The sequence below is a fragment of the Lygodium microphyllum genome, chromosome 16 (genome assembly GCF_053477565.2).
Source record: "Lygodium microphyllum isolate KBCC chromosome 16, Lygodium_microphyllum_v1.1.10, whole genome shotgun sequence".
Classification (NCBI taxonomy): Eukaryota; Viridiplantae; Streptophyta; class Polypodiopsida; order Schizaeales; family Lygodiaceae; genus Lygodium; species Lygodium microphyllum.
In genome coordinates, this window is record NC_141150.1 from 130,878,218 (window position 1) to 130,905,479 (window position 27,262).

Consider the following 27,262-nt stretch of genomic DNA (forward strand, 5'->3'; position numbering starts at 1 on the left):
CAACAAAGAGAGATCTTAGAAGTTTGCAATCCTTGGCATTCACAAACAAGATGCTTGCAATTGAATGGAGCATCAAAGCATAACAAAAAATAGATGAAGTACTTGGCTTTATAGGTTGTGCAAATATCACAGTCAAAAAGCTATAAATTTCTTTTAGGCTAGCCACTCCTCATTTATTGGATGATATCCAATCTTTAAAAAAAAAATCAATGCAATCAATCTATTAAATATAAGCAAAATAAATAAGTGACATGAATGACATGATTAAAACGTTGACATCACTTTTTGGAGGTTAAGATAACCTAGATGGCCACACTTTGGAAATTGTGGAATGTGGTTAGGGCATTAGACATCAATAACATTTGGAATAATAGTAATAGGGTACTTATGAGGAAGGAGAGGAAAAAATAATGCTCAAGATATCTTTAAGCTTGTTAGACAAGATAACCTATGTATCTTTAAGTTCTTGAGGAAAAAGGTACAAGTGTTTAATGTACTAGTTCTACTTGATGAAGCAATCAAAGCTGAAATCTTTTTATTAGAGTGTGATAAAGAATCACATAAAGTATATGATTTTCCTTTAAATATTTTATAGATGAAACTCGTACATCATATTACACCCTACTTAAAAATCGAAGGTTTGATTAATTAACAAAGCATCACATAATTTATCAGAATTAAATGTTAAAAAAAAGCCATTTATCTCCATAATTGTGCTGATAACAGCGCAAGTACATAATGTCTCAGTTAATGACAATTAAAAACCTAAGCGACGAAATATAAGTGGAATAAGTGCAGGATGGCGAAACAAGAGTGTGCTTGCATGCAGAAAAGAGAGAGAGAGAGAGAGAGAGAGAGAGAGAGAGAGAGTATTTGCTCGTTCGGGATGGCCAAACAACACTATTCTTGCATGCAAAAAGGCGAAGGGAAGGGGACGGGGAGAGAGAGAGAGAGAGAGTGTGTGTGTGTGTGTGTGTGTGTGTCTCCTGTGCTGCGTGCTGGACCATTTTAAGCTTACCTTTTCGTGGATAGTTGGAACATAATTGTGATAGCGGAAGCTGATGAGTAAATTTGCTGTAGCTGGTTCTGAACAAAGAGACAAGGATATTGTCAACATTGGATGCGCAGTTGCTGCTGGGACAGGCAATTTTACCGTCTTCTTACAACACAGAATGGCTGGTAAAAACGTTTTCCTCCTCCTTGTACATCAGCATCAGAAAGTATTCTATGGGAAGAAAAAGAGGTTTGGGGGGGGGGGGGGGGGCAAGGAGGACCGGTAAACGTGTCCTCCGTCTTTGAAGCACAATCTGCAAAAGAGCCACAGCGCCGCATGATGCACCTGTAACATTAGAAGACAAAGATTAATCATGCAGAAGTGCACCATTGCTTAGACAAGAGCTTTCAGTCGTTTCCCCATTATAGTACTGTCAACATGATGAGCTCATTCACGAGAGCCACAAAATACGTAGCATGGTGCAGTCAGGGCGGGGATCGCAGTTGCATACACACACCACCACCCAAAACACCAAAAAAAGGCCCCCGGCCCGCAAACCTGTGATCCCTGCTCCAGCGGCCCATGCAACAGGCTGGGTACGGGATGGACCTCTTGCAGAAGCTCATAATCTTGTTGGAGTTCCTAGAGGTCGGGAAACATGGATTCATATGGGGGAAGATGTCTAAAACGTCTTGTGGATTGACTTCCCCTCATCCAGCTCTTGCCAAGGAGAAATTTGTTCCAAAGTTTGACAGTCATATGAGCATATTTTGTAAAGCATTTCCTGTTAAGGAAACAGTATTTTTGCTCTGATGTTGAGGAAGATATTCATGTACTGAGCTTGACTGTGTTGCTTGTATATGAAAGTAAAAACCATAAGGCTGCAAAAGTGCGTTATGATTATTTTGATTTTATGCCAAAAGGCCCTAAGTGTAAATTTGCGGTGAAAGTCTACATTGTGATTGCAAAAACAGTTGCTGATGATACAAATCATTGTCTTCTGTTCATAATCTGTTTTCACCTACATTGTGATTGCAAACACAGTTGGTGATGATACAACTCATTGTCTCCTGTTCATAATCTGAAGAGGTTCATGTGCACATATTCACATCATGCAGACCATCGTTGAAGCTGACACTGCTTAAAGGATAACTTAGTGAAGAATTGAGGCTCCCTTTAATTCGTGCATATGACCCTTTTCTTGGGCAGCAGGGCCTGAGCCTACTTGAGGTGGCTGATCTTTCTCTCTTAGCTCTCTAGGAGTGGTTGTAAGGTATCATAATTTTCAATACATCAACATTAAATGTTCCTTGTTTTCTTGTTTTGAGCTCTTTTTACTGCTTGATGATGTTTGCAGATATTGCTTTAATATCTGTTTCCTGTTTTAAAAAACTCTGTTTAGTTTTTAATAACGTTGACAAAACACTGCTAAGCGCTTTGTAGAATTGCTGGACGCTAACCTTTCTTACTGTTTACTGTTTGAAGGTATTCACACACATTAATTTCTAACTGTCATGGATCAAATACTTTCTTTACTGCTTTTATATGCACAAAATTTGATTAACCCTTCTGCCTCGCAATTTTGCAAACAATGAACTCAATTATGGAGGTCTTGATTTAGCAAAATAGGAAGGATAGAGTTGTAATGCAAAATAGTGAAATAATTTGTTTATGAAGGTGTTATTATTGTATATGCAGAAATTTAGAAAACAAGCAATCCGGTTGAGATTTAATCATTTGGAATGCCAGGTAGCTTTCATTTTGTTATTCTACACATCAAAAACCTTTTAATGCTGTAAACTCAGGTGAATGTCAAATGGACTTGGATTCTTCCGGGGACAACAGCAGTGATCATAGTATAGATAATGCTGATGAATTTGAGGAAACTGCTGCGAAGGATTTGGCAGATGGTACAGTCTCTGTAGTTAACCGCGATGGGACTTTGTGGTGTCCCTTCTGTTTTGGCAAGAAAAAGAGAGACTACAAGTATGCAGATCTTTTACAACATGCAAAAGGTGTAAGTAAGGGAAGTCGTGGTGCAGAAGCATCTGGTGTTCATAGAGCACTAGTGAAATATCTGAATACAAGCCTTGCACATTTAGCAGAGGCCCCAAAAGAAAGGTATCTTCATCTTGAACAAGCACCACCAGAAAAGATCATTGTTGATGAAAAACTTGTGTGGCCCTGGATGGGTGTCATTGTGAATATTGATAACAGTAAAGTATCAACTGGAAAGCATGTTGGCCCGGGAAATAGTGAGATCAAAAGCCACTTTGCACATTTTCATCCCCAGTCTGTACACAGTCTATGGAACATCCATGGTCATACAGGTATGGCAATAATTGAGTTTGAGAAGAACATGATTGGATATGGTGTAGCACAAGATTTTGGAAGAAGCTTCACAAAACTCGGAAGAGGAAAAAGAGATTGGGAGCATAGAGTGACTTCTGGAGAATGGCTTGGTAAGGAGCTTTATGGGTGGGTGGCAAATCAAGATGACTACAATAGAGATGATCTTGTAGGAAAGCACCTGCGTGAAAAGGGAAATTTGAGAACTGTTGCTGAAGTGAGTGAGACTTTCCACCGGCAAAATGATCAGTTGCTTCGAGATCTGGATGCGCGGATCAGGGAGAAGAATCAAGAGCTTGAAAATTCCAGCAGGCAGGTCTCTGGTCTTCAGGCATTGGTCATTGAAACAGAGAGAGCAAGGCGTTTGTCAGAACTCCAAAAAGTCTGTCTGGAAGAGATGTATAAGCAGGGTACCATTTAGTTTATGGAAAATTTGATATTAAGGCCACCTGTAAAGTGTTGTTTAAACTGCAAATATCTCTTTTATGCAGAAATTAAGGCTATTGAAGAGGCAGCAAGGAGAAATGTACAAAGTCTCAATGAAAAAATCAACTTTGAAAGAGAGAAATTAGATTCCGAACTCAAGAACCTCCAGAAGCGCTGTGAGGAGCTTGAACTGAAGGAAGTTCATGATGAAACAGAGCGCTTAAATAAGAAGAGAGAGTTGGACAAGGTTTGCATTTCCCTCTAAATGGGAAATTAAGAGCTCTGTTGCATTTCTCTCTCTAAATGGAAAACTAAGTGCTCTGAAGCCTAGATGGAAGTTTGGTAGATATTGTTCGAGGAATTGTGCTAAAGAGAGTGTTGCTTGCACTTTTGCAGAATGAGAAGAAAATGCAGGTTGTATTGCAGATTCAAGAGTTGCATAAGCAACAAGAGGCAAAGAAAAGGATGCTTATAAAAAAGCAAGAGGTAATACACATACTTAGCCAAGTGAAGGAAATATGATTGCATGATTTCTCTTACTGACTCTGAAAGTAGATTTCATTTCAATTTGCAACCAGGAAGAAAGCAACAGCTTGCTGAGTGATCTACACAGACAGCAGAAGAACCTGGTAAATCAACATAAGCTTGAACAGGAGATTCAGGCTCTTGAAGCAATGATTGAATCTAAGCGACTTGAAGCAATTGAAAAGACTGATGATCAGTCTGAAATAAGCAGCTTAGAAGGGGAGTCTGATTTGAACAGCTTGGAAGAGCAGCTAAATGATCTGAGAGAGGAAAAACAGAATTTGGAAGAAATGAATCAGCAATTAACCTGCAAGGAGAGAGTACTGAATGATGAGGTTCAAGATGCCATGAAGGTTGCAGTGATGGTGAGCAGTTTTATATTCTTGATACTCATTGCTTCTTGTATTTGTACAATATACTTTCTTAGTACTGCTAGAGTATACCTAATGTGAAATAAAATTCTACTGAAAATGAATAGCTTCTGCTGTAGCTGTTGATACACGAAATCTTATAGTTCATCATTTTGAACCCCTCATTATATGCCTAAACAGTTTAAGGTGACAGCCATCATACTATGAAGTCTTCTCTTCTTGCCATCACTAGTAATGCAGCCAAAAAGCTGAACTAATAGTATGTTAACTTCTAAAGAATCCAGTCTTTTCTTGTCATGCTACAACTGATTACTAGAAGGGTGAACTAATAAACATGTTCACCTTTGTGCTAGGGGCTTTGTACTGAAGATAGCAATAAATCTGTCACCATTTTTTCAAAAAGTTGAAAACCAGTGAAGCTTACTAGCAGAGAGACATCAAAACAGGAAAAAAGGAGCCTTGAAATTTATTGTAATTTTCAATGTAGTGAGTGTTGCAGTATCCCATGGATAATCTATGTAGAAATGCACAATCTGTTTTCAATGAGGTCAAATTTGTTCAGATTGTAGAAACCCACAATGAGTTTTCAATGAGGGCACATTGAATTGCAATCATAGAAATTTGGACTCATTGAAAACTCTTCATAACCAGATTTGTTGGTGATTGTGGCTATTGCTCTCACTGGATGTTTTTTGTCCATAAACAGGTTCTGGGGCAGAAAGGTGATTGCAAAAGTATTGGTTTAAAAAGAATGGGTGAACTGAACTCTGAGCCATGGACAGCGTTATGCAAAGAAAAATTTAAAAATCATGAGGATGGTTGGGAAACTCCATGTTCAGAACTCCTATCAGCATGGGAAAATAATGTAAGAGATGGATCATGGTATCCATTTAAAACTGTTGAAGTGGAAGGAGGAAAACATGAGGTATGGACACATTCTGCTGCTGCTTGCTATTTTCTATACTGATGGTTTAAGTCCTTGGGTGATTTTGTAACTGCTATGAGACACATGTCAGGGCTATCTATATCCAAAGATTTGCCATTTTTATGAAGATGGTTTTGCAGTAAGATGATGTTGGGTACAGTTGAAGTCTTATATAATTATCTGCATTTTGTGGAAAGCAATTAATGTCATATGAGATTGAAATAGTCCAAGGTTAGCAATGAACAGTTTTAAATTCAAGTTAGCTATGATCAGTTATGTCATAGTAAACCCCAAAGTTCCAAGGTCAGCTATAATGAGTTAAGTCTATTGACATCATTGGGAAAAGTGAGGTTAATTTCATTCCCAAGTAGGCCTCTCCCTTGAGACGGAAGCTTAGATACCCATCCTTCGGAGTCTGCCTAAGTTGAGGCCAAGATACGTTACACTTGATGAGACATAGATGCCATATATAGGTCTGGGACAAAAATTAGGCAAGCTCTAGAATGGATACTGGAAATCATTATAGGTGGAGATGAATACAAATTGCATTTTCTCACTAAGAGCTGAAGACTATTTCATACATCTGAGCATGCATTTTATCCATCACACTTCAGTTTTGGCGAACACAAAACAACTGAGATCAAGATGCATCACTCAATCCCCTACAAAACTAAGAAACTTCATCGTACCAGAGAAGCTGGTGAATCTATGATCGCACTGGCCCTAAGGCACCACCACCAGTTGGCATATTATTTGGAAGACAGTTTTTGAAACAGATCTTTGTTTTTTAGAAGCAGCAAAGGTGCAAATGTCAGCCAATGCCATCATCTCTTGTGATTAAATATTCTGAGAAGTCTATGAAAACTTTTGGCTACTATGAGGGCAACTTTAGGGGAATGTCTCTTGAGGTGCCTTGGGGGAATGTCTGTCAAGGCGTGAGCAACATTTTGTAAAACAATGGAAAACATTTTGGAAGTCTATGGAGGTGTGGAATGTTTCCAGCTTCCATTGTTGGCCACTGACAGCTGTTTCCATGAGCTTTTAAAGAATTGCCAAAAATGAAAATTGAAACCCAGCTGGTCTATCTGTTGGAGCTGATTTCATTCAAACAGAAATCTACATAAAGGTTGTGAAATCGAGAGTACCTGTCAATCTGAGATGTTTGAAAGATCAGCTTGCTTTTATCATTGGGCAATTCAAAAACTTGAGGTATCAAAATAACTTGAATGGACATGAAGTATGCAGACCAAGAGCAGAAACTAGGGCAAAAGATCAAATGGACACTAGCTTGCACCGAATTATGTACAGCTTAATTTTGCTAAATAAATATATGATGCAAAGTAGACTACTGCAACTTGTCTTCCAAGGTTGCGTATATGTAGATAATCAAGCTCTCTTAGTTCTTGAATCATATAAAAACATGAGTTCTTTATTAGCTCTCGTCGCTTCTCTGAAAATTGATTTTTGTAAGTTGCTTTACTTAGAGAGTTACAAAATGCTAGTAGGATTTTGTGATGGGAGTTAGTATGTCCATTGAAGAGTTGTTTTTCCCCACTTCATTCCCAAGTATATTGATGGGGACAACAATCATTTATAAGGGGAGAAGTGTGTTGCATCCTTGGACATTCGGATGGGTGCTATTGCTATTTGTCACACTGGTCATAAAAGTTATCTAGTGCATTCACCCTAGGGTGCTTTAGGGCTAGGGTAGTTGAGCCCTATTTTTAGGACTCAAGGCCCTATTGTGCACATCATTGCGTGATCATAATTGTTGGACTCTTGGTCTGTAGGTCGACAAATCTATACATTGGGATAGTGTGGGCTACTGCTATGGGATGCCAACTCCTGGAGTGTGGTGATGACCTAGTTTGCTACTAGCTCCCAGGCTTAGGGGTGAGTCTGTTTGGCTCTATGGTTGGGAAGTGAGTCTCATGTCCATTTCTTTTATGTTCTTGGATATGGCTTATGTCATGTCTCATGCGTAGGTTGGATCCTAGTGGATGTTCATCTAGATTAAAATGTGATTTACTCCTAGCTTTTTAGACAAGCAAGACATTGCATAGGCTGTGCGAAATGGCAGGGATTGTTGAGAACCAAATATTAGTCAATAATTTAATATGCAAGTGCAAAGTCCACATTTAAGTAATTGGGGTTTTTTGAGCCTTAGCACCAAAATTTCAATTAAAATATTAAATTTGGACAACTAGGCCAAGGTTTGGGCATGGACACTCAAATTTAATATTTTTGGATTTAAAATTTCTTTTAATGCAAAAATGTCAAGAAAAAGCCCTGAAAAACGTAAGTACAGTTTGTTCCCAAATTTGGACACATGGAGGCAGTTTTTATGGCAGTCAAGGCATGCAGGGGAGGAGCTATGGCTGTTTTTACAACATAGTGGCAGTTTTCTCTCTTCCCCATGAGCATGCATATGCATGGACAGGCTGTTGTCTCATCTCCTTCAAGCATGCTCAAGATGGAACAACAATATGCAAGCCTGGAAGAAATTGTGTTGTGCTAGTAACAGCTATGGGCTGCTTTGGATAGTGAAGGCTCGCTGTGTAGGACTACACACTGTTGAGCTAAAAATGCATTAGCTTCACTTAAACATGCTTAATTAAGGAAGAAACCTTGTTTATTTGAAAAGAAATGCGTTGCTAGAGAGTGTCTGTATCCCATAAGTACAAACCCACTTGGGAGGGCCCAAACTTTCTATAGATAGGTATGCTGCCCTCCATTCAGCCTCAATCTCATTTTTGCAGGCTTCAGGTGTTTTCATCTTGCTGCCCACACCCCGTACGTAGAGGACATTGTAGTCCATGCTGTCCATTGCAGTCTTCACTCATTTGGTGCTTGTTTCCAGCCCTCCATCATCATTTTGCTGTTGTTTCTAGCTAGGCCACTATTGCTGTCCGTCATCCAGCTGTCGTACAGCTTGCCATGTCAGCATACTACTGTGTTTGCAGGCCCCACCTGCCATCTTGCAGATTTTCTCTCTCCTCACTCTGTCATTGCTGTTTTCTCTCTCCTCCTAGCTGCATTCACTGTTTTCTCTCTCCTCACTTGCATTTTTAGTCTCTCTCTCTCTCTCTCTCTCTCTCTCTCTCACCCGCGTTTTTAGTCTTTCTCTCTCTTGCACTGTCATCTGCATCAGATCTAGCCTTTCTTGGCTGCATTTGTTGGTATTCGACATCCAAAGGCTGCCTTGCTATGATTCGGCATCTGTTCAGAGTACAACACACTCTCCAGCTCATTACACCTGCCCTGATCCTTGTGAGTGCGAGATACAATATTCATTCACTGCATAGTGTGTTTGTTGCATAAGCATTGTATATTCAATAGTCGTATTATTTCATTCATTCTCTGTGTTCATTGTCTCTGAGTTACCCTAACCCTAATTATGTTCTTCTATCAGTCTGTGCTTTGTCATACGGTGTTATTTGTGTTTTTGTGTTAGGGTATTTTCTTCACACACAAATGTTGTTTCCATTTTGCACAGTTTTGTCGCAAAGGATTGGTTGTATTCCCTCTTCTGTATGCAAAGGATAGGATTGGATAGTGTTTTGTAGGGCTGAAACACAAGGCTTTGGAGAAAAAATCAGGTTCTTTTACTCAAATTGAATGGCTCTAGTAATCACAAAGAAATACTGTAAGGGACGTCAAACTTTGGGGCCAATCTATGTTTCCTACCCCTAAGTAGGAGCATTCTAGCTCCACCGTGTGTTAAGTGTGCAGCGTGCTAATTGTTTTATTGCTGTTTTCATGATTAAGATAAATTGTTTTGTAGAATAAGTTTATAATTACTACCCTTTGGATTCCCTAGAGGCCGGTTTCAAATGTCTTGTGCACACACTATAAGGGTGTTTTCCACTTTGGGCAGTTCTTTCACTTGAGCCATTGCAGTATTTGAAAATATTGATTGAGCTCACTAGTCTAAACAAATGGTGGACTAATATGCTTTTTCTTTCTTTGGATATCCTTAAGTAGACATGTTAAGGGTTTAGCAATATGAGCATAGTCCTTGATGAACTTCCAAAAGAAACCGTAAAATCCAAGAAAGATTTTACTTGCCTTATGGTCCTTGGAATAGGGCAATCAAGCACTACTTAAATCTTTTCAAGATAAATTTAGATGCCATGAACCAAGATAACGAGTCCAAGATATGTTAGAAAAAATCGCACTTCGATAGTTTTGTAAACAAGCGTCCTTATCTTAAGAGACATAAGACAATATGTAGATGGTTTATATGTTCCTCCAATGACTTACTATAAATGAGTATGTTGTCGAGAAAAATAACTACCCAATAGATAAAACAAATCATTATCATCATTGTAAAGTAGCGAGAGTATTTATTAGTCCAAAAGGTGGGACCAAGAATTGATATTGTCCATACTGTTTAAGAACCATGGTTTTTGGGATATCCTCATTAGCTATCTATAATCGATGGTATTCAGATCTAAGATCAATATTAGTGAAGTAATGCATACCACGAAGTTGATCTGTTATTCTTGATGGTAACTTTATTGAGACCTTTATAATCCACGCAAAAGCAATTCGTGTTTAAAAAAAGAAAAGAAAAGAGAAGAACAAGCATGCCCTATGAAGACTCACTAGGTCCAATAAAGCCTTTTGTAATATAATTGTGAAGTTGCCTAGCTACCTCATCAATCCAACTTGCACATGAGACACGACATAAGTTGTATCCATGAACATAAAAGAAATGGACACTAGACCCACCTTCCAATAACAGAGTCAAACGGGCTCATCCTCCAACCTGGGAGCTAGCAACAACTAGGTCACGACCATATTTCAAGGGCTAGTATCCCATACCACCAACCCATGCTAACCTAGTGTACAAATATGTTGGTCAACAGGCCAAGAGTCAAAGAGTAGTGATCACATAATGATATGCACAGTAGGGCCTTGAGTCCTATAAATAGGACTCAGTTGTGCTAACCCTAAAGTGTCCCTAGTGCATTCGCACTAGGTCACTTTGTGACCATTGTGATCAATGCTACTAGCACCCATTTGGATGTCCAAGGATAACACTTAAGTTGGGAAAAACACATCCTAGTCACATACCCCCCTCTTACAAATTGTAAGTGTCCTCGATTACATGTAAGTGCAACCAAAAGGCATCCAAAATTGAAATACATGGATCCAAATGACAACTCAATGTTGCATACTATTGCTGCGATAAACTTGTCTATACATGGCTTTCCACTACATTTATCAAAATATTGAAATATATAGTAATACACATGGTAATTTGAGGTCTAGATAAGCATTTATTACCATATTTTGGTAGTGATATGTGTGAACACACTTAGGACAGTTGAGGTATCTTTTTCCCTCTCTAGGAGGTTTTTTTCCTCGCACCTTGTATATATGGCTATTCATTTTAGGGTATGTTTAGTCTTGTAAATCTTCTCTATTAATACCGCTCAATACACTTTGCATTCTGTGCTCTCAATCTTATTCTTCTCCAAGTTCTATGTGTGTGTGTATTCTTGCAACTATGCAATGATTTTCTTGTCTAAAGAGCTAGGAGTTAATTGCACATTATTCTTGGGCTTGAAAATATGCATCCTAGTGACATCCTCTCAAGTTGTGTAGATTGCAATGCGCACACGTGTTGCTCGATTTGAATGTTTTCATTGATGGTGATAGTGATTATAACATGTGTCAAATACTAAATCAATGCTACACTATGGATAAACATAAGAAAGTACCTCCAAACTTGCCATCTTGCATGGGTCTTCGAGACCTATGCCTCTTGCCCTCGACTTTGAAGAATCTCCTATTGATACCAATGCCGAGCTAGATATTGGATGGAGTTTGGCTGATTGTAATTTTCATTGATGATGAACTTGATAATGTTGTCTATAGTATGACGATGTTGCACAATTTTCTCATGTTTTGTCCACAATAGTCCCAAATCAACCTTAAACCATAATTTGTGGGCCTCAAATAGGCAATGTCCCTCAGCCGTAAAACATAGTTCTTTGGGCAGCAAATAGGTGTGAAAAAATGGTAGCAAGTCCCCAGAGGGGGGGGCTCACAAGAGGCCCAAGTCTCTTTTGGACTTCTAGTCTTCATTTGATAGCTCCAAAGAAGCTGAGACAGATGCTTTCTTCAACAACTTTTTGAGATTAGAGTCAGGGCATAATGGGGCAAAGGAGTCATCCTGCTTGCAAGAGGTTCTCCACAAAAGTTCTTGACATTTTAGGTATGGGGTGATTGGAAAAGAGAAGCTTCAACCGCAAATATAGGTGGTTAGGCATACTAGTTTGACATGTTAGCCTCTCCTTGAGGTTTGATAGTGTCACTCGTGTGTAGGCCACAATGCATCATTGTACATGCAATTCTTCCCAATATAGATATCATATATACATGTGTACCCCCCTTTGTGATGGATGTGGCCCCTAGAAACTAGCTGGATCGCCCTGTCATATCAGAGTCAGGTTTGCGTATTGGAATTGTTGAATATAGCTATTGCATGTTTGCATTTAAAGCCAGTAGGGGTGATGATTGGCACAATTTTCGACTTTTTGCCTTCATTTATCCAAAGTTTCTAAATGAGTTACAGCCCATTAGATTTATGTTATGGAAGAAACATAGAAACCCTCTTTTTATTTGGCATAAAAAGATGTGTTAGATTATATTACTCAAATTAAAAAAAGTACAAGGGCTTAACGACATAGATGGAGCTAAAGGGTCACATCAAAACATACATACGACACATTGGGAGAGATGGGAGGGAGATGTTGATGGGGGCGAGGGGGAGGGAGGTGTAGCACTTTTAGGGGTGGCCATTCCATGATGTGGAGAACATGCCATCATGGTCCTACGTGTGAAGAAACAATTATTGAGGTTTTTGGCGGTGGTGGGAGTCCTTGCGAAGCTACTCCCATCGCCCCCATGGTGAGTGGACGATGGAGAATGATTTCGCTAGGATAGCATAGGTTATAAGGCTCACCTTTGTTGAAGGCTTAGTTCACATGTTTTCTAGATATATGTCTTATAAGAACCAATTGTGAGTGTGTGCAATGGAAGAGGAACACGAACACGAAGAGAAAAGGAGAAGAGAAATATAGCGGGAATGGAAAAGAATTCTGCACTGAATCTGGAAAGAATGTTGGATACAATGATGGACTGATCAGTCTTTGCATGCAGTCCAAAGCATCATTGAGGGCACGGGATCAGGCTGAAGATGATGGCAGCACCAAAGATGGAGACGGAGTGTGCAACCTACAAAAGATAGAAGAAGATGATCTATCTTATGCCAATTGTGGGATATATATAGCCAAGGCCCAATTTCCCCCAAATCTAGCCAATCAGCAAACTCGCACAAAAATTATGCTGTCGGCCAGGTCAAAACTGGCTGACCAGCCTAGTTTGGCAATGAAAATGATGATGTGGCATATGCGGGGCAGATTGCAATCTTCTAAGGCTGCATATCCTCTAACAGGGCAAGGAAAAGTGGCCGCCTAAATAGTGTGGACACTAAGGCACTCTAGCTATGTGGGTCCCGTGTGTAAAAAACCAATCTTAGCCGACAAGTGACGTAGCCACATTGCCTCTTGAGTTGTAGAACAAAGAGCATTGTATTCAGCCTCTATAGAAGGTAAGACCACAGTAGGTTGAAGCTTACTAATCCATGAGATAGCTCTCGATCGAAGGGCGAAAGTAAAACCTGTAGTGAATTGTCTGGACTTCACATCGCTTGCCCAATCTAAGTCGCTTCATCTAGCAGAGTGGCCTCCTCCCCATATATCATAGAATTGAGTCCCTTGTAAGTAGCACAACACGTGTAATGTAGCTCGCTAGTGAGCCTAAGCATGAGCCTTTGTGAAACAAGACATGTCTAGTTGAGTATGAATGAGCCACATCAAGGGTCCAACAAGACATCTGTTCTTGGCAACATCAAGAAGGGAATTGGACACAGTCTATGGGGCAAGAAATAGGTTAACACTTGATCAAACTAAACTTCGAAAGAAGCTTGGTGAAACCAGCCTTCCTTCTTGGAATGGGTGGTGATAACCTGATTTAAGAGTTAATTACAGCAATGAATAAATGCACATAAAATGCAATACACACTTTACCATAACATTCTTGGACAGTAGACACCCCGTTGGCCCCAAAATTGGCACCCCTTGCGGTATTTCTTTAGCTTTCATTCAATTGGAAGGAGTACAACTTGAGATTCTTCAATCTCCTCCTGCTAACCAATTGCTCTTGCTGTCATAAATGACCAGCAAGCCTTTTGGGTCATTTGCCCCTTGATTCACCAAGGACTTCTTTTCCAAATTGACCCTTGGCTGGCCAAATGTTGCCCCAAATCAATTTGGAATGGGCTGGCTCCTGAAATCCCTTGATAATCTTCAATTATCAGCTGCTAATTTCAGTCCCTTGAGCCTTCAATCTTTGGCATGGATCCCAAGGTGTATACTAAACCCTAATTTCTGCTGTAAATTAGGGTTTATTGCATAAATTACAGATCAGCCCACCAAAAATGGCTGTGATCTCCTCCGAATGGCTAAGAATTGCTGAGAATGGCTGAGCATAGGCTGAAGGACATGAGAGAATGTTGTAGAGAGAGAATTCTGAGATTTGTCGCAAAGAACTGATCAAAATCAGCTGCTGCCCTGCTGTACCAGCCCCAAACGGATGCACCAACAACAATAGGAGCATCAAAGACTGTGATCTTTAGGAGAAAGTGCATCAGCAGCAATTGCCAGCTTCCCAAGGTCAAGAGTATGTAATCTCCATCACCAAAATGGTCTCCAATGGCTGGGAAATGGCCCCAAAAGCTGGCAGCAATAGTCCAACACCTCTTTCCAACAGATCCAAAATGAAAAAACGAGATTTCCCTCTCCCTTCAGCCCTATTTAGCCTTTCCCCCACTTGCATGGGAAATTTTTGCCAAGTGGCAGCTTTCTTAATCCATTTTCAGCAATTTCCAGCCATTAATTAATTTTCAAAATTAATTAATCCTGAAAATTAATTCAGCCCTTAATCCATGCCCAGAAAATTGACCTTGCCCATCCAAAAATTAATTGGCTAGGCCATTTGCAACCCAAAGTGGTCCCATGCATTAATTGACCCTTGGATAAGCATTAATCTATTAATTAATGCCTAGTCCCTAGTGTCACCCACTGACACTTAATGGCCAATTAATGGTCTTAGGGGCAAACAGACACCAAAATTCACCTAGAATCTAACAAGTGTAACTTGTTACAACTTTTGCCTTTGACATCCAACTTTTACACAGGGTCCTTTGGCCTTCAATTGTGAAAAAGTAGCTTGCACCTCACATGTGCAACACATGTGCATCTTTTAATTGCACATTTGATTAATCCTTTAACCAAATGTCAATTAAATATAAGCAAAGCATCAAAATTTCACATCCTTGTGACAGACCACCCCCTTGAAATCCTTGCAATCGTCCTCGATTGCACTGTAATGTGTCAAAGTAAACAATACTGTACTGGAATTTCCACAAGGCATCATAGTCAACACAACATTGGCCACTGCTGGCTAACTATCTCATATGCCCACCATTTGCTGAAAATTTCCAGCCAGCATAAACATAGCATAAAGCTCAACAATAGTCCAGAACTGTTGCTAGAAACTCATCGGATGCATCCCAAACTCTTGTTTCTCAACAGTGTTGACGACACAACCATAGTAAAGCATAAACCGAGCCAAAACCATGGCTGAATTGTCAATGGCATTCAATACACATGTTGATGTCCATAGAACCATCTGAATACCACTGAAACGAATGATCATACACTGAAAACCAGCACTCGGTAATCAGTCTCTCATGATCATAACCTGATGCAATGTACAGTTTCAGAGCTGCAGTGAAAACCATACCTATTTGCATACATACTACAGTGTCTAGTACACTGAATAGTGACCTCATGGCAGACATACTGTCAGCACAGTACCTTGGATGCATGCTGAATACATCGAAGATCCACTATATATGAGAGCACTCCATTCTTGGAGGAGTGGATGTGTTACCTCCCCCTTGAGTATCAGGTGGTACTCAGGACCCTTGCCCTGCTGAACCTGAAAGAGTCCGATCCAAAGTCGGCTCTAACTGAAAGGCATCAAGGTAAAGCTGCAACAACTGAGGATGGTCTGCCAAGTCATCCTCTTCCATCCATTTAGCATCCATTGGTGAACAGTTGTGAAACTTCACCCAATAGCTTATGGAAGCTTTATCTTTGACCCTTTCTTTATGTGCCAAAATCTGCTCAGATACCAATACCTTATTCAGCTCCTCTGCATTGGACTAAATTTTAGTAGATACATCCTTAGGCACATCACCATAAAAAGGCCTCAAGAAGCTCACATGAAATGCATAGTGCATCCGCTAGTGTAGAGGCAATTTCAGCCGGTATAGCACATCATTGATCCTCTCTAACACCTGGAAAGGTCCATAGTTCCTCATTCTAAACTGCAGATACATTCTCATTTGCCCTTTCATCTTTTTCAGCCTTGACTTTTCAAAACGCAACAATACATAATCACCCTTTAAGAAATACAACACACATCCATGGTGATCAGCTGCTCCCTTTTACGTTCCTTAGGTTCTCTAAAACGCATACTTTATCCTTACATAAGTTGTAATAAACTGTGGCATCTTTTGCCTACCATGCTTCACTTGCTAACATACAATGCATGTCCGATCTTTCATCACATGCAACCCAATGTGATATTCCATATATCATTGATTCTCTCATGTGCTATCATCGTTATCAGCTTCTTGTTGATCAGGACAGTTCCTAGCAATGTGTCCCTCCTGTTCACATATGTAACATTTATTAGCAGCCCTCAATTCCCTACGCTATGCCACACTTTTCGAAGGTCTTTGCTGCTTTTTTTACCTCTTTTCAGCCTGATTTTCAGATCTGCCATTTTTCTCAGCCTTCTTTTCCTTGACATTTGACTCATCATGTTCTTGAAAGCCGACATCCTTTCCACGCAGCAATGTGTCAGTTGTAGTAGCAGTTTCTATAAGTTGAGATATGCTTGAAACAGTGGATTTAATGCAAAAATCCCTGATTCCTTTAGGCAAACCACATAAAAACTTCTCTACCTGCTCATGAAGGGGAACTGACCGATAAGAAGTGATGGGCAGCAATGCATCCCAAAACTTCTTATTGTATTGCTCTAAATTCTTGCATTCCTTTGCATCAAGCTTGTTCCAAGCTATCATGATGTCCACCTCAAAGGTACTAGTCAACCAATTCGATGCAAACATTTGCTTGAATTGTACCCATGTTGATGGTGCTCTACCTTGCATCAAGAGCGTGGACCACCACTGCAATGCATTTCCCTTCAAGAAAGTGGTTGCCTTTCGAATCTTAGAGGATTCGGTGAAGTTTCCCCCTGAATAGGCTACATCAAACTGCTGAATGAAAGTCAAAGCTTTCAGCCTATCTTGTGCACCCCTGAACGGTTCAAATTTCACACTTTTACCTCCCTCTTCATAGTCCTTTGCTAGACCTATGGGGGTCAAATTGTCATATACGGGCTGCTGCAAAAAGGGTGCATTTGCTGTATTTCCATGATAGCCAGTACTAAACGGAGCATTCGCATGACCAGTACTTATTGCTTGAGCCCCAAAAGCACGACGGGGTACCGATGCTTGCCCATATGCGTGATTTTGCAAATGAGGCATCATACCGATGCCGCTATACATCGGATTATGCATTCCATGAGCCATACCCGAGTGCATTGGGTTATGCAAGCCATGCATTGGTTGCTGAAAGTTATGGGGAGGTGTGCCATACATTCCCACATTCGGTCGCTCACTCACCATAGCATGAAAAATTGTGCTACCACCAAAGTAAGCTGGCTGCCCCAAATTCTCATGCAAACCTTGCTGTCCAAAAACCATAGGATTAGCATTTACATCATGAACTTGTATTTGCATTTCTTGCCCAACTGGCACCAACTGCTTTTCACCATGAGCATCTTTAGGAGCATCTTGAGACGGCTTTGGCTTGTTCTTCGGTGTCCCGAAGTTCTAGAAGAGGATTTTCTCTTGTTGCTCTTGTTGTCCTTCGTAGGAGTGTTCAAAAACCGGGTAAACTGACGATCATTTGTCAATTCAGCAAAGATATTGGCTGCTGCCCTCATTCGATTCTTGAATGCATCATCAAATTCCGTTTCCCCTTGCTGATCATCATCATCTTTCTACATTAAGGGTCCAACATCTTGGCCTTCAAACCACATTTTCAGCATGCTGTCCATGATTCATGCCTTGTCCAAGATCAAACATTGCATTTCCTTCTTCCCCATGTGAATGTGCATCATGAGAGGCATCATTATTGCTTGATTGCATCCCATTGTATGAAGACATCTTGCTGTAATTTCTCAGCTGAATACAAAGATACTAGCACAAAGCTTTGGCTTGCAAAGTCCTCGGGCCCACCAAATCAAGAGATTCGATGTATCCCGGCAATGGAACCATGAAACCAGCCTTCCTTCTTGGAATGGGTGGTGATAACCTGATTTAAGAGTTAGTTATAGCAATGAATAAATGCACATAAAATGCAACACACACTTTACCATAACATTCTTGGACAGTAGACACCCTGTTGGCCCCAAAATTGGCGCCCCTTGCGGTATTTCTTTAGCTTTCATTCAATTGGAAGGAGTACAACTTGAGATTCTTCAATCTCCTCTTGCTAACCAATTGCTCTTGCTGTCATAAATGACCAGCAAGCCTTTTGGATCATTTGCCCCTTGATTCACCCTGGACTTCTTCTCCAATTTGACCCTTGGCTGGCCAAATGTTGCCCCAAATCAATTTGGAATGGGCTGGCTCCTGAAATCCCTTGATAATCTTCAATTATCAGCTGCTGATTTCAGTCCTTTGCTGGCACGGATCCCAAGGTGTCTGCTAAACCCTAATTTTTGTTGTAAATTAGGGTTTACTGCAGAAATTACAGATCAGCCCACCAAAAATGGCTGAGATCTCCTCCGAATGGCTAAGAATTGCTAAGAATGGCTGAGGATAGGTTGAAGGAGATGAGAGAATGTTGTAGAGAGAGAAAATTCTGAGATTTGTCGCAAAGAACTGATCAAAATCAGCTGCTGCCCTGCTGTACCAGCCCCAAACGGATGCACCAATAACAATAGGAGTATCAAAGACTGTGATCTTTAGGAGAGAGTGCATCAGCAGCAATTGCTAGCTTTCCAAGGTGAAGAATATGCAATCTCCATCACCAAAATGGTCTCCAATGGTTGGGAAATGGCCCCAAAAGCTGGCAGCAACAGTCCAACACCTCTTCCCAACAGATCCAAAATGAAAAAATGAGATTTCCCTCTCCCTTCAGCCCTATTTAGCCTTTCCCCCACTTGCATGGGAAAGTTTTGCCCAAGTGGCAGCTTTCTTAATCCATTTTCAGCAATTTTCAGCCATTTAATTAATTTTCAGAATTAATTAATTCTGAAAATTAATTCAGCCCTTAATCCATGCCCAGAAAATTGACCTTACCCATCCAAAAATTAATTGGCTAGGCCATTTGCAACCCAAAGTGGTCCCATGCATTAATTGACCCTTGGACAAGCATTAATCCATTAATTAATGCCTAGTCCCTAGTGTCACCACTGACACTTAATGGCCAATTAATGGTCCTAGGGGCAAACTGACACCAAATTTACATAGAATCTAACAAGTGTAACTTGTTACAACTTTTGCCTTTGACACCCAACTTTTACACAGGGTCCTTTGGCCTTCAACTATGAAAAAGTAGCTTGCACCTCACATGTGCAACACATGTGCATCTTTTAATTGCACATTTGATTAATCCTTTAATCAAATGTCAATTAAACATAAGCAAAGCATCAAATTTTCAAGTCCTGGTGACACTTGGAGATATATCTATGCTAGGAGATGAAAATGCCTTGTGCCATCTAATAGATCTCCACACCAAGGAAGAAGTGAAGGATCCCAAGGTTTGTTATGTCGAACTTCTGTCGCTAGATCTCTGGAGTCTAATCAATCTTTTGTGAGTCACTCGTGATAATCAAGTCATCCACATATTAGATAAACTAAGACACACCTGTTACCCACAATCTTATAATAAAGGTTGGCATCATGATCTAATTGATAGAAGCCACTCTGTAAGAAGAATCAATCAATCCTCTAGTACCAAGCCCTAGGAGCTTGCTTCACGCCATGGAGGGCCTTCCGCAATCTATAGGCATGATCTTTCTTTTCCTACACAAGAAAACCAAAAGTTTGTGAAACATAAGTCTCCTCCTTAAGTATGCCATTTGAGGAGGCAAACTTCACGTCTATCTGAAAATAGGTCAGTTGGGTGGTGGATTGCAAGAGCCAAAATAGTCCAAATAGTAGACATATGGGCTATAGGTGCGATAGTCTTTGAATGATCCTAACCTATACATCGTGCAAAACCCTTGGCAAAACAAGCATAGTTTTATGCTTGTCCAAGGAGCCATCGGCCAAATACTTGGTTTGAAAGACCCAGTTCACATCAATTAGCTTCTACTTTTGTGGACACACAACCAATTCTCAAGTTTGATTGCATTTGATCACATTGAGCTCCTCTTGCATAGCATGGCACCAAACATCTTATGCAAGAGTCTCATCAACTGTAGTAGGCTAATGATCTTGAAGTATCCATGACATAAGAGCATAGTTCACAAACGATAAACTATCCTTTTGGGCTTGTATCCTAGTTGATCTACGTGGACTTGAAGGGGTTGTAGGAAAGCGAGTCCCTCTTGCATCTTCCATGAGTTGTTGATACCAGAATGGAATGGTGATAGCTCATCCTATTGTGAGGGAGACCAAGAGGGGTTTGGTACCTGCAATGAACTTATCTACAATAGGGACTTTTCCTTACTAGGTAAAGGTATATCCCTCTCATCAAAAGAAGAGGGCTTTCCCTCAGATAGCTCAAGGCCCCTAGAAGATACTCAAGCGGATGGGGAAGGGGTAGGGGTAGAAATACTCAATGAAGAAGAAATAGGACCTGTCAAGGGTGGAGGAGGTGTAGAAGGGATAGGAGGAGATGGAGGGGGAGGAGTCGAAGATGGAGGGGTGCCAATAGGTAACCTGGAAGGAGGGGGAGGGGTTGATGGTGGGGGAGGTTAGCCAATTACAAAGACCCACTTGTAGAAGAAGCACCATCAATAGAATTATTAGAGTTAGTAGCCTTATCAAAGATCACATCCCTGATCACATCAATCTTTCGTATCTTCAGGTCGTAGAGCTTGTAGCCCTTCATGGTAGTGTTGTAGCCCATGAAGATAAGCTTCTTGGACTTCAAGTGAAGCCTGTTGTCTCATTTCTTCTTGTCCACATAAACATAAGCATCACACCCAAATATTTGAAAGTGGGACATGGAAGGCTTCCTCCCAAAAAGAGCCGCATAAGGAGTCGTATCTTGCAATGTTGAAGTTGGAGACTTGTTGGGGATGTGTACCATAGTTGTAATTGCCTTACCCAAAACAGAGTGAGGTAGAATCCTATGCTCTAACATCGATTGAGCCATCTCTAGTATGGTCTAATTGGCGTGCTCCACCACACCATTCTCAAATGGTGTGTTTGGATGGAAATATTCTATCTGAATGTTGTGATTCTTGCAAAGCTTAGAAAAAACATTAAAACTAAACTACCATTGAGGTCAACTACCTTGAACCTTGAAAGTAGTTTGCATTTTTATAAATAGCTTCTAGTCATAAAAGTTGAAGTACCCCTCACTCTTGTACTCCAAAAAATACAGCCACACGTGTTGAAATCATCAACAATTAGTATCAAATACTTGGCGTTCCCTAGGGATGTTGTGCCTATAGGTTTGCATAAGTTAGTGTACATCAACTATAATGGTGTAGAAGCCATCCAAGAAGTAATCTGTGCATGAGGCTACCTATGCTGCTTGCCTCTTAAGCAGCTAGGGCACAAGGTGTGAATGGGAGGAAAGTTTGGAAGTCCCTCAACTAACTTCTTTTGAGATGCTTGGAGTATGGAGTTGAAATTCAGGTGCCTATAATGGGTATGCCAAAGTAGCCCAAGCTCATGAGAAGTCCATGTAGCAAGGGAAATGAGCATATAAAGCCCACCCTCTTGAGTACCTGTCCAAAGGATAAAACCTGTGGAAGAATCCTCAACACTCATGGCATCTTGGATAAAGACCATGTGAGTACCTTGTTGTGTCAAATTGTGGATAGAAAGAAGATTAAAGCCCAAATTTGATACATAAAGGACTTTGGCCGTTGAAGCTTGATGATTTGGCAAAAGGGAAATAGTCTCCACTCCACAAATTGACATGGAAGAGTTGTCACCGATGGTGATCAAACCCCCTCTGGAATGAAGATCCTGAAGCCAAGCCTATTAGTAGATCATGTGGGAAGTGGCCCCATTGTCAACAAGCCATTGGCTTCTCCTTAGTGGAGGACACAAGGGTTGTATCCTCAACCTCAAATAGATATACAAAGACAAACTTGATAGTAGCAGGGGTAGCTTGGAGCCCTTTGAACCATCATCCTTTGGCTTCAAGTGGGGATACTTCTACCAATAGTTCTTCTTGGGATGAGTGCCCTTCCCACACTATGGGCACTCGGGCTTAGACTTCTTCTCATCCTTCTTGTAATTTTGTTTGTTGTTGTTGTTTGCCTTCTTGTTCCTCTTCTTGTCCCCCTCCTTTCCCCTTGCACCTAAGGTAAAAGCTTTGATATAGCTGGATCCACTAGCTTCTATTGCTTTGAGGCACTTGTCGTGCTCTAAGACAAGTGAGGCTAACTCCTCCCACCAAATAAGAGTCTCACGTACTCTCAATGTCAAAAGACTAGTGTAGAAAACATCATACTTTGAAGATGGCAAAGGTAATGATAACCATGGCCAAAGCCTCTGGAGATATTGTTCGTCCAAGGGATGCAAGCTCATCCCTCATATCCTCCATTTTGTTGATGTGATCCTTCTTGGGAGGAGAGTCATTAACCACATGCGAAGCTTCCTCTCTAAGGTGATACGATAGGCAAAAGTCTTCTTATGATAGAGAAAAGAAAGCTTTGTCCATAGTTCTGTGGCCATCGTTATCCTACACACATGAACAAGGACAGAATCTTGAAGGCCTATAAAGAGAAACAATCGAGATCGAGGGTTGAGCCTATCCCAAAGGGCTGCACAATCCACACAATCCATAGACGAACCAATAGTGGGATCCTCCATGGGTGAGGAATAGAGGTGGTGACAAACGCCCAAAGATCAAATGTAACAAGAATACAGGTCCCTTTGCAAGACCAAAGGGAGTAATTCAATCCATCCAAATGATCTTCTTTGTGTAGAGAAGGAAGAACTGGCACTTGTATTGAAGGTGTCATCATAGGCATCTTAGGGCTAGAAGGACAAGCCTTATGGGAGACACGAAGAGAGTGGGGAGGAGATGGTCACTTCGATCTTTGCGACCTGAGGTCCCCATTCGAAACAAGGCTCTCACCTTTGATCTCCATGATGATCATGATGCCTCTCAAAGGGAGTATAAATAGACTCCTCATTTGAGCCTTGGAACTGCTGATGATAAGCCATGTCTCTAGACCTGCAAACACGGTAGAACAAAGTGACTTGGTCATCAGGGAACTTAAAAGCTCTTGTAGTGGAGAAATTGGCAAGAAGTTGCCGATGCTTAGCTAGCTTGACCTTAAGGTCATCTTGGTTAGTGGCTTTGAAGTTTTGAAGCCCATGCTCGAGGTTTATACGATGGGTTCTATCCCGAGCTGCATAATGGTCAATGAAGTGTTGCTAGGTCAAAATGTTGTAGCTGTGAGTGAAATTATCAGTTGTACATGTCTCGCCTTTGTCAAAAGCACTTGTAGAATGCAGAAAATCTCTGTTTTTGCAGCAGACAGCAGTCTGAAAATTTTTGTTTTCAGTAGTAGGGTGGCCTTCTCTGAAGGAAACCTCATGTCCTCACTTAGACGATGACACCATGTGTGGGTGCACAATGGAAGAGGAACACGAACATGAAGAGAAAAATAGAGGAGAAAAACAGCAGGAGTGGAAGAGAAATCTGCACTGAATCTGGAAAGAATGCTGAATACAATGATGGACTAGTTGATTGGTCTCTGCATGCAACCCAAAGCATCAGTGAAGCCATTGGATCAGGCTGAAGATGATGGAGACGGAGATGGAGTGTGCAACCTGCAAAGGACAGAAGAATGATCTATGTGATGCCAAGTGTGGGCTGTATATAGCCAACTGCCCCCAAATCTGGCCGATCAGCAAACTGGCATAAAAAATATGCATTGGCCTGGTCAAAACTGGCCAACCAGCCCAGTTTGGCAACGAAAATGCGGATGTGGCATATGCTGGGCAGATCTCAATCATCTGAGGATGCATATGCTTTGACAGGGCAAGGAAAATCGACTGCCTATGCCATGGGAACTCATTTGACACTGATTGCGATAGAAATGCACACAACACTGAGTGGAAATGATAGTCAGACCTCCAATGTCTTCATCAAACTCTGACGGATAAGCTTCCAAACCTCTGATCTTGATCTTAAAGGCTCTACTAGACAGCGAGGAACAACCTCAAGGCCCACTGCAACATTAAGATCTGGCTGCAATGATGAAGAGTGTTCTGCATCTTTGTCTTCTAAAGGGGTTTACAGCCTGAGCTAACTAATTGCCAAATGAAAAGCTCCCCAAGTAATACACCTTAGACTCGGCTTAGCCTGCTTTCAGAAGGCTATAGGCTCCTCTCCAAACCAATCGGGGCCCTGACACAAAAGACAAGGCACTGCTTGGGGTCTCCAAGCATTACTACGGCAATGTTGACATGTTCCCTCTTGGTGCATATATGTTAAGTAGCTCCCCACTGTATGTCCATCGTGAACAAGCCAAAGAAAGAAAGAGACCTTCCTCGACTCATCTACTTGAGCTCCTTTGTGAGAACCACATGTCTCCTACCCTTGCTCCATAACTCCTGCATGTGTTTGTGCAACTAGGTTTGAGGGTCTAGGATGGAAGTTTGAGCGTCTACTGTTGATAATGCTGGTGCATGGTGTGATGGAGGCCTCTGTGGGGGAGAAGTTGAGATGTAGTGTGGGTTCCACCTGTAGGACGTCATCCTAGGGAGGGGCTTTTTCTTTACCTTTTCCCCTACATTGATGGCATTTGACGGGGGTGAATCACTTGTCATTAGTCGTAGGAGTGGTCTGCAATACGGATTCCACATGCGGGACACCCATCCTAGTGAGGGACCTACCCTTTGCCTTTGCCCCTAGATGGCATTGGACTGGACTGAATTCCTCCTTACTAGTTGCAGGAGTGGGCTTCAGTTATTGAGGAGTCTGCTGTCCATTCTTATAAGCCTCTTATTGGGTGGCTCTATGCCCAACCGTGGGCAATCGATGGCTTGGTCTTAGAAAATAGTTTGGTTGACTAGGTTCAGTAACTGGTTGAACATCAGTAGTGTTGCCTATAACAATCTCCAAAGTCGATGGCATCATCTAAGTAGTTTTGACTGCTACCCAAAACTTTGGCATCCCTACACTAATCATGACATTTGCAGCACAGTGCTGAACAAGCACCCAAATTGGCAAAAAGCTGTTGTGATCCGCCAGTCTACAGAAAAGGAAGAACACTGATTGCTGTGGAAACTCATGGTTGTGACAAAAACCTGCTGTTGTGAAGCCATTGTGCCAGTGCACCCTGATCTTGGAAGACTATTGGGGAGTCATCAAGTAACTCATGAGTAGCTTCTGGTGTCAGAAGCCAAAATATGAAGATGCCCTGCCCCCATAAGAACGGCCTCAACTATTTGCGAGGTGCCAATGAGCAGAGTGGAGTGAAGAGCTGTCTACTCGAGGAGTGTCCCACATCATGTGCGAAGACTGTAAAGTCAGAGTACTCTGATGCTCACACCGATTAGAGCTGCTCATCTGAAAGGATGTGCAAGGTAGAAGGCTGGGTATGCTGTTTCAATGTGCAATTGATGGTTATTACACATATGAGGAACAATCTGTGTGTCATAGATACTGCTGGAAGGGAGTGGGAGTAGCCCAACTTTCAAGAAACATCCTAAGAGCGAGGGGAACAAGGATGGAGATGAGGGCTGGCAGTGGTGACACTTGAGCCACTAGATTAGAGATTGCATTGAATGTAATTTATTGTGCATTAACCCCTATTTTATGTTTCCTTAAAACAGCCCCAAAAACATTTATTGCTTATTGCAAAAACAAATGGCTTAATTTTTTTAGCAGTAGGACAAATGCACCAAAATCCTCTGTAAATAGAGGGCAGTTTTGGGCACCTTTCATCGCTGATCGATATTCTCACCTCAGCTTACAGCCATTAGCCATCGTCTCTCACAATGCTGCCCACATCCCATCCAGAGCTGCTGCAGGTCGTTCTTGGCTGTCCACATCATCATGTAAGTTGTTCCCTGTGTGGAGGGCATCGTTATCAGTGGAGATTACCACCTGCCATCTACCCTGCCACCGCCACCACACCACATTCGGGCGCTCCTTTCTCGGATCAACTATTCTTAGACGGAAAAACGTTTTCTCGGTTATTCTCTCTCTAATCGAAGTAATGTAATTTTTTTTGTTAGGGCTTGAAAGGATTGTTGACAGTTGTTATTAAAATTTTCAACACTGATTTATCTAAGTAGTTTTAGAATGCGGTTACCCACAAGCGTTCCTTTTAAATTTTTGAATAGGGAGTTGTCAGGATTCTCACTGTTAAAAATTTCACATCGATGTGGAAGGATTATTCTTTAGTTAACTTCTCTCTCTCTCTCTCTCTCTCTCTCTCTCTCTCTCTCTCAGAGAAGAATTGATAGAAGCGATGAGAAGCTCTCTGAATTGCTAGAAGAATGCGGAGAAGATGTATTCAACTCAGTTGAGCAAGCACTGACTGAGCTTAATGAGTACAACGCGAGCGGCAGGTACCCAGTTCCCATCCCCTGGAATTTCCAAAAACAGAGAAGAGCAACGCTGGAAGAGATCATTCGGTTCCTTTGTCCCGAGGACAAGGCCCCCCCAAAAAGGAGCAGGAGGAGGAGGTGACAGGTTAAGGATCAACATGTGGTGCAACTTTTCGTTTTTTATCTATCAGAATGCCTAGAAGTTTTTGTATACATTAGTGACAAACTAATCCTCATGGATGAAACAAAGAATATTTGTATCTACTCTCTCCTCTCTCTCTCTCTCTCTCTCTCACACACACAAATATATGAGAGACAAAGCGACTAAGGGTCAATACATATATAAACTAGTCTTGTTATGTTTGTTTCTCAATCTATTCATGAGTGGCTCGATTGTAATGATCCCTTAGACTAGTTGACCACCTTAAGCTCCAAGTTTTATCTCCAAGTTTTATTAAGATTGTTTTTCCTTTTTTTAACGGCATCTCTTCTTTCCTTTTGAACCCTTCACCATGACTTACCAGATGAATGTGATTCGTTCTTGAAACAAGTCGGAATTATACCACATCACAATTATCTTTCTTTCAATCTGGATCGCATAAACAAATATAAACCTATAAACAAATTTAGATGATTGAAATAACATCTTCTTTTGATGCCATCTAGTTCTTTGTAGAACCTTGGCCATGACACTATGATGTGATATGTGATTGCATTCTTGAAACAAGTTGGATTTGCACATCACCAATTAT

The 27,262-nt window shown here is 41.1% G+C and overlaps 1 protein-coding gene across 5 annotated transcripts; it reads left to right on the top strand.

Moving 5' to 3' along the window:
• The first annotated feature begins 861 nt into the window (after positions 1-861).
• On the top strand, positions 862-27,036 carry LOC148023434 (protein INVOLVED IN DE NOVO 2-like). Of its 5 annotated transcripts, none has more exons than XM_087696401.1 (8): positions 1,041-1,179; positions 2,113-2,267; positions 2,800-3,753; positions 3,835-4,016; positions 4,166-4,255; positions 4,348-4,659; positions 5,372-5,590; positions 26,413-27,036. In XM_087696401.1, the coding sequence occupies exons 3-8, from the start codon at positions 2,811-2,813 to the stop codon at positions 26,650-26,652; spliced, it is 1,986 nt and encodes a 661-aa protein (XP_087552527.1). In that variant the 5' UTR covers positions 1,041-1,179; positions 2,113-2,267; positions 2,800-2,810; the 3' UTR covers positions 26,653-27,036. The 5 variants fall into 5 exon arrangements, with proteins under 5 accessions (XP_087552524.1, XP_087552527.1, XP_087552528.1 ...); XM_087696402.1 differs by lacking the exon at positions 1,041-1,179 and adding an exon at positions 1,271-1,642; XM_087696398.1 differs by lacking the exon at positions 2,113-2,267 and having other exon boundaries at positions 862-1,179.
• Positions 27,037-27,262: the final 226 nt, after the last annotated feature.